At 56.0% G+C, this 6465-nt stretch overlaps 1 protein-coding gene across 1 annotated transcript in view; it reads right to left on the bottom strand.

Moving 5' to 3' along the window:
- Window positions 1–1093: 1093 nt before the first annotated feature.
- LOC103781032 (dynein heavy chain 17, axonemal-like) overlaps window positions 1094–6465 on the bottom strand; it is a 6803-nt gene continuing 1431 nt past the window's right edge. Inside the window, 11 exon segments of the mRNA XM_008948736.1 lie at window positions 1094–1288; window positions 1376–1434; window positions 2197–2422; window positions 3361–3426; window positions 4233–4394; window positions 4726–4799; window positions 4802–4901; window positions 5490–5685; window positions 6221–6314; window positions 6317–6358; window positions 6361–6456. Coding sequence (XP_008946984.1) covers window positions 1094–1288; window positions 1376–1434; window positions 2197–2422; window positions 3361–3426; window positions 4233–4394; window positions 4726–4799; window positions 4802–4901; window positions 5490–5685; window positions 6221–6314; window positions 6317–6358; window positions 6361–6456 — 1310 coding nt within the window.

Below are 6465 nucleotides of genomic sequence, written 5' to 3'. Positions count from 1 at the left end.
GTCCATTTTATTCACACAGATATGGCCTCCAGCCCTGGGGGCATGTGTCTGGCTCCCTCATGCTCAGCTGTGGTGCCAGTGTCTCCCAGGAACGGTGGAGAGGCCGTGAGAGGGCTTTGGGTGCTCAGGTGATTTTGGGGATCTGTAACATGTCCTGCAAAGAAGCTGATTGGGAACCAGACAGAGGTGTTTTGAGTGCAGGCTTGGGCTGCCCTGTGAGCATCACTGGTAGTGTGTCCAGCATGTTCTGGCCTTGCACTGCCAGCAGAGGGATTTCTTGCACCTGAAAAGGCTGAACGTAAGTGCACAGCTTAATGGCAACTTATTCTAAATGCTGCTACTTTATAAAGACACAAGCAGCTCTCCTTGCCTCCCCTTGTGGCTTTTCTCACCACTAGCTGGTGAGAAAACACAAGTTTTATGCAACTTTTAGCACTGATTGTTCAGGTATTTCCCAGGGTGGGATTTTGGTGAATTATTTTGTGCTAAAGGGATGGGCACTGGCTTCTGTACAGTGACCAGAGCAGAGCTTACCAGTCTAACAGGTGCTACTGCTGATACAGATCATGTAGTGTGAAAGAAAGGGCATAGAGTAGATTCTATAACCTCAAAATAGAAAGAAACAGGCATCAGAGACTGCTCTGTCTGCAGCTGGGCTTGCTTTGGGTTGTGCAGGCTGATGTGTTAGTGAACTGGGTCAAACCCACACCTTTCTTTTCCTGCCTGGTCTAACCTGGTGCCTGCATCCAGGCAGGAGTGTCATGAACATGGCTGGACAAGCTTCTGCTCACAGGTAGCACTGAGCATCAGCCAAAGCTGTGGAAGAACAGAGCTCTGAGAAGAGCAGGAATCTGGATGGCTGCATGAAATTGTTCCATCTGGCTCTCGGCCAGCACTTTATCAGAAACCCCCAGTTGAAACCAGTGTCCACCATGAGAAGCACCATGTGTTGTAAGAGCAGCCTCCACATGGCAGCAGTTCCAGTGCTGGTTTTATTGGTACCTTGCTAAAATGGTTCTGGTACAATCAAACTTAACCCAACTTTGTTGTTTTGCAAGCAAAAGCATTTGCTGCTTTCCATAGTCCCTGGAGTTCAGACCTGGAAGAGCAGAGCAACGCCAGCAAGGACCCACTTAGCAGCTTCTGCTTTTGTCTTTAGGTTGAAGGTCCAGACCTAGGTGGGACCTCTCACCCGTGTCTCGGAGAGAGCACATTCAAAGACGTTCTTGGTGTCCAGGCGGTCCATGGGAACGGCTCTGATGGCAAGGACTGGCATCGTGGGCAAGGACTGGCATCGTGGGCAAGGACTGGCATTGTGGGCATCATGGGCATTGTGGGCATTGTGGGCATCGTGGGCATCGTGGGCATCGTGGGCATCAATCAGCTCCTTCAGCCGGGCACCGGCGATCGCTCCGGGGATGTCCCCTCGAGCGCCTGCAACGTGGGACACTGTCAGGGCACCAGCTCCCCGCTGCCTTCTCCCTTGGAGGGGGCTGGTTTCTGTTTTCTGGTGGGTGGGAAGGAGCTGCTGCAGCAGCGTGGGCAGGGATGGAGTGGGGGGATCAGGTGGCCGTGGCTCAGGGGTCATCAGGGCTGACACGTTCTCGCCTCGCTGTGACCGACGGATGCGTTCGCCTTACTGGGTGTGGGGTGTCTCAGTGAACTGTGTCCCCACCTGTCCCTTCAGCACAGGTCTGCATGGAAGCTGCAGGGCTGAAGGTAGAGCCTGGCCGTGGTGGGACTGCAGTAAGCTGTCCCGTGTGCTCCATGCTCCTGTTTACATGGACCCTGCAGTGCTGTGCTGATGCTGCCACCCCATTCCCCCTCACTGGTTAGCAGGAAGGAGTTTAGGTTCTCAGTTTCCCCATTTGTCTTCTTTGCACATCAGGTAAGGGTGTAATGCATTTATTCACTACACCCACATAGCCTCAGGCGGCTCGGGCACGGGGTTTGCAGCCTGAGTCTCTGAAGCTTGGGCTCTGGTTTGTGAGTGGGTGGGTGCTGCCCTCGGCTGGTGTGTCCCTGACACTGGTGTGGAACCACAGCCCTGCTGCTGGGAGCTGCTGGGAGCTGCTGGGAGCTGCACAAAGCCATGTGAGCCAGCGAGTACCAATGCCTGCCCTGTCTGCAAGGGTTTGTAAGGCTGAACTGGGCCTTCCCCATGTCTGAAACATCTCCTAGAAGATGCACTCTTACCTTCCATGAATAATCCATGCACACAGGAGCCTTCTCTGGGTGGAGCTCTTATTTCCTCACGGTATTTCTTGGTCACATCCACTGAGAGGCACATCTTGTGCAGTGGCCACTCGTTTTTCCTGGCCATGGACTGCATGCTGGTGGTGAGGGAGGACTGGGGATTGAAGAACCCCACCAGCCACACGGTTGCAGGCAGCACAAAGTCCATTGACCAGACTTCCAGTTCCTGGAGAACAAAACCAGCAAAGTACTTCAGAGTGAGCGGCAGAGTCCTGCTGTGAGGTGTGGTGTGACAAAGAGCTGACGTGTCCCGGTGCCTAACACAAGCATTGGGTCATCCTCAGGTGGGGAGACCGGGTTGGAGGTGGTCTGTGAGGAGAGAACAGCAGATTCCACTGCAGCAATGAAACTTACGGTTCATAGTAAATATTGCTATTATTTTTTTAACCGTTACATGTTGAATAGATGGTTTTATTAAACATATTTTTCTTCTGGGGCATATAAATTTATGGTGGGCTTAGCTGATGCTCTCTTGAAACGGTGACACACTCTGATGGTGAACCCTTCTCAACATCTGCTGTCGTTCTTGGGGCAACCAGTCATTTCAGGTACCTTAAACTGCTTAAATTAACACTGACAAATAAACCAGTTAACCCCTGTCCACTGCTGGAGGTGATTCCTGGTCTCCTGTGGCTCCCTAGGCGATAGCTTTGGCGAGAGGTGTGCTGACCCTGGTGTGGAGGAGCAGGAGCAGGTGCCTGTGCCAGGCTGAGCAGGGGTGGGTGTGGTGTGCCCAGGGCACGGGGACCTTGCCATAGAAGAGCGTGGTCACCAGCTCCTGCACGGCCAACGTGGTGGTCAGGAGGAGAGAGAAGGGGCTGGGTGGTTCTGAGGAGAGCAGGCCTGCTGCAGCTGCTTGGGCCTGAGCCCTCACCCTGCTTGGGCCTGAGCCCTCCCCCAGGGAGGCGGCTGAGCGGGGTCAGCAGGGACCAGCCCCGGCCGCTCGCCAGGAGAGGGGCTGTGCAGGCAGCTCCTGGCACCTCCCTCCAGGCCCCAGTCCAGCTCCTTCAGACAGCTCCTGGCCTCGTGGATCAGGGTGTTCTTTCACACCCCTGGATGGCGACGACAACACAGGGGGTCAGGGGTCTGGTCCCCTGCCCTCACCATGATCTCGGCCATGTCGAATGGCTCTGGCAGCTTCTCCAGCATCTCTCCCAGGACAGACTGCACCTGGAAAGGACATCCCATGAGCTGCTCTTAGCTCTGGGAAAATGCAGTGGGTTAACAGTTAATGAGTAAGAGTTTTCTTTTTCTGCCCTAGTGTTTTCCTGTGCTTCTTCCTCTGTGCTCTGCCCTTTTACTTACTGCTCTGGGATCTTAAAAAGCTGCAGCTTTTTCTTGATGGCCAGGAGGGTATGAACTGAAGCCATGGAGGCTGTGAAATTCAAGTGTAACATCCAGGCAGATAGGAAGAAAGGGTTTTGCTCTTTTTAATATTTTTTTTAATCTGTATTTTTAGTGGTTGCCTTCACAAATGGGAATCACTCAGCTGGCTCCATCTGCTGAGGGTGCAGCATGTGAGCCACGCTCTGCCCCTGGTGCCTCTTGACCCCTTTCTGGGCGCTGCCAACTTGTGTAACTTGCCACGTGAGCAGATGGAGTGGACACAGAGGCTGCTGGGGCAGGTTCAGCCCCTTCTCTTTACCCAGAGGGTTTCTCAGAGCAGCTCAAGGCTGGCCGAGCTGCTGAAGTGGAGAGGAGAGCCTGATCACAGAGAAACCAAGCACAAACACACGTCAGTGAAACCCTGCTGGGAGTGCCCAGCTGAGCAGAGGCTGCAGTGCTTCTCCTGAGCTCTGTGCCAGCAGCTCCCCCTTCTCAGCCTGCAGCAAGAGGTCCTGGGCCAGAGACACCTTGGGCTGACAGAACTCAGTAGCTGCTACAGCTCGCTCTCTGTCCATTGTCTGCAGGCCCATGTCTGTCCTCCCCTCCTGGTCCCTTGCTGGCCTCTGCACTGTCACTGCACGTAAACCCACACTGGCCTTTTCCTCCTGGCAGACACCTGAGCCTCCCCAGTGACTCTGGGCTGTGCAGAGGGGCCTGTCCGAGGCCATGGGCGGGAAGCTGGTGTTGGGGTGCAGGCCATACAGCTGGGGGCTTTTGGGGGGCAGGTTGTCATCACTGTACACATGGTACCCCTAGGCCCAGGGGTGCTGCTGTTAGTGTAGCAAGCACGTGCAGAGGAGCCCAAGGTTTGCTCTGGCCTTGGAAAGACACCATCCCTCTCTGCTGGCGCTCTGTGGTGGGCTGGCGTTGCTCCTCCAAGGTGGTTCTTTCACTCACGCCTTACCCAAGTTTTTCCCTCGCCACCCCAGCCACAGGAATGAGTTTTGCAGTGATTTTGCATGTTTCCATGGCCTTGATGTGTTTTTTTCACTGCACACCCCCTTGGTTAGCATGAGGGAGCTCTGACTGGCACACGTTTTTCCCCAGCAGTGGTTTTCCAATGGCAAAATTGATCTTTCTGACCTTGTAACCCATGCTGGGAGGGATCAGAAGCCCCAGAGCCAAGTGTGTGTCCCCCTCCAGCATCTCCACACGATGCACTCGCTCAGGTAGTGCTGACACAGCCGCCGGGCCCAGTCCATGATCTGCCCCCTGTACTAGATTTCACCAAAGAGGTGCCGGAGATCGTCCCACGGCACCTACAGGGGGGCTCACCGTGGGGCCTGCAGGGCTCCCACAAGTCCCCTGCAGCCCGGGGGAGCTGCACGTGAGTGCAGAGCTGTGGGGTGGTGGAGCAGTGGCCCCTGGGTCAGCCTGTCCAGCACCCAGGGGGCTGACAGACCCTGCAGAGCCTCAGTGACAGGGGACCTTGTCTTGGGTGTCTCTTGAGGTCACCCACAGATTCTACCTTGTCCCGGGATGGGTGCAGCTGTACTCTCATACCCCTCATCCTGTCTTCATCCAGATGGTCTGTGAGGCCAGGGGAAAGCAGGGCTCTCCCCAGGGCGAGGCCTCAGTCCTGCTGCACCTGCGTTCTGGGGGCAGGCTTTACCTTTTAGGTGTAAAGTCATGTCCCAAAAACCAACCCCCCAAAGCACAGAGGTGTGGGCCACCCATCCAGCTCAGCCGGGCTGAGCACTCTGCACTCCACCAGCCAGAGGGAGCAGCTCCCCGGGAGGAGGGACAGGGCTGCTGGGGGGCTTTGTGCAGCCAGCTGCCGAGTTCTTGAGACCCCACGGGTGTCACGGTGGGCGTGGCGCAGGGGGGTGTCCTGCTGAGTCCCTCACCTCGGGGTTAGCCTCCAGCTGCTTGGAGAGGACGTCGATGGGTATGGTCAGGTGGCCGTTGTTGAAGGGGCAGGATCTGTTCCAGCCCTGAGTGCCGAGCTTGCGCCGCTCGGCCACCACCGCGTGGAAGGGCCAGAGGGCGACCAAGAGGCATCTGAACTCCATTTCTTCGCTGCACATCTCTAAAGTGTCCTGCAGGGGAGCCAGGTTCTCGTGTGAGTATGGCTATTGGCCATCCCTCCCTGGGAGAGGGTTAACACATGATGTCAGAGGAGAACTGAAGGTTGTTTAATAAAAAAGAAAGCATAAAATTATCTTTTAAAGATGTGCTTGTTAATTTTAGTTAGTTAATTTTTGCACTCGTTTGTTTATAAAAAAATGTAGGAATCCACACCCTGCTGGAAGTTGAGGCAGGTTGTTGGTGGCACCAAGCTGCAGCAGCTTGGCATTCAGCCTTGGAAAGGTGGCGGTGACTCGGCACCTCGCCAGTTTGGGACCCCTCGGGCAGCTCTGGTGACCCCCAAATCATGTCCTAACAGATGGGAGTTCTGGGCACCCCCAGGAGGGTGTGTTGAGGTGGGCTGGCTCCTGGCGCAGCATCCGTGTCTGAGTGACACCCCCAAAGATGCTCAGCCTGGGAACGCCGAGGGACGGGGTGAGCCCCACGCTGAGCCCCAGCGGGCGAGGAGCTGGCCGTGCACAGGGTGACCGTGGGCAGTGGGGGGTACCTGGTGAAGGGGGCCAGGGCTTGGTGCAGGGTGGTGGCCATACCCGTCGGCGGCTCCTTGGTCATTTTGGTGGAGGTTTCCAGCAGTCCCTTGGGTGATGTGTGCTCGGGGCTGGGGCTGGCTCAGCGCTCATCAACACCCACCCGTGCTGTCCTGTTCCATGATCTTCTCCAGTGTGCCCAGCCACCGGGCTACCAGGTGGATGTTCTGCAACAGGAACCCCCCCAACTCTGCTTGGGCTGAAGTAC

The sequence above is a fragment of the Merops nubicus genome, unplaced genomic scaffold (assembly GCF_000691845.1).
Source record: "Merops nubicus isolate BGI_N331 unplaced genomic scaffold, ASM69184v1 scaffold29171, whole genome shotgun sequence".
Taxonomy (NCBI): Eukaryota; Metazoa; Chordata; class Aves; order Coraciiformes; family Meropidae; genus Merops; species Merops nubicus.
The sequence above is the reverse complement of the archived record's forward strand: the minus strand, read 5'-3'. Positions and strand labels throughout refer to the sequence as shown.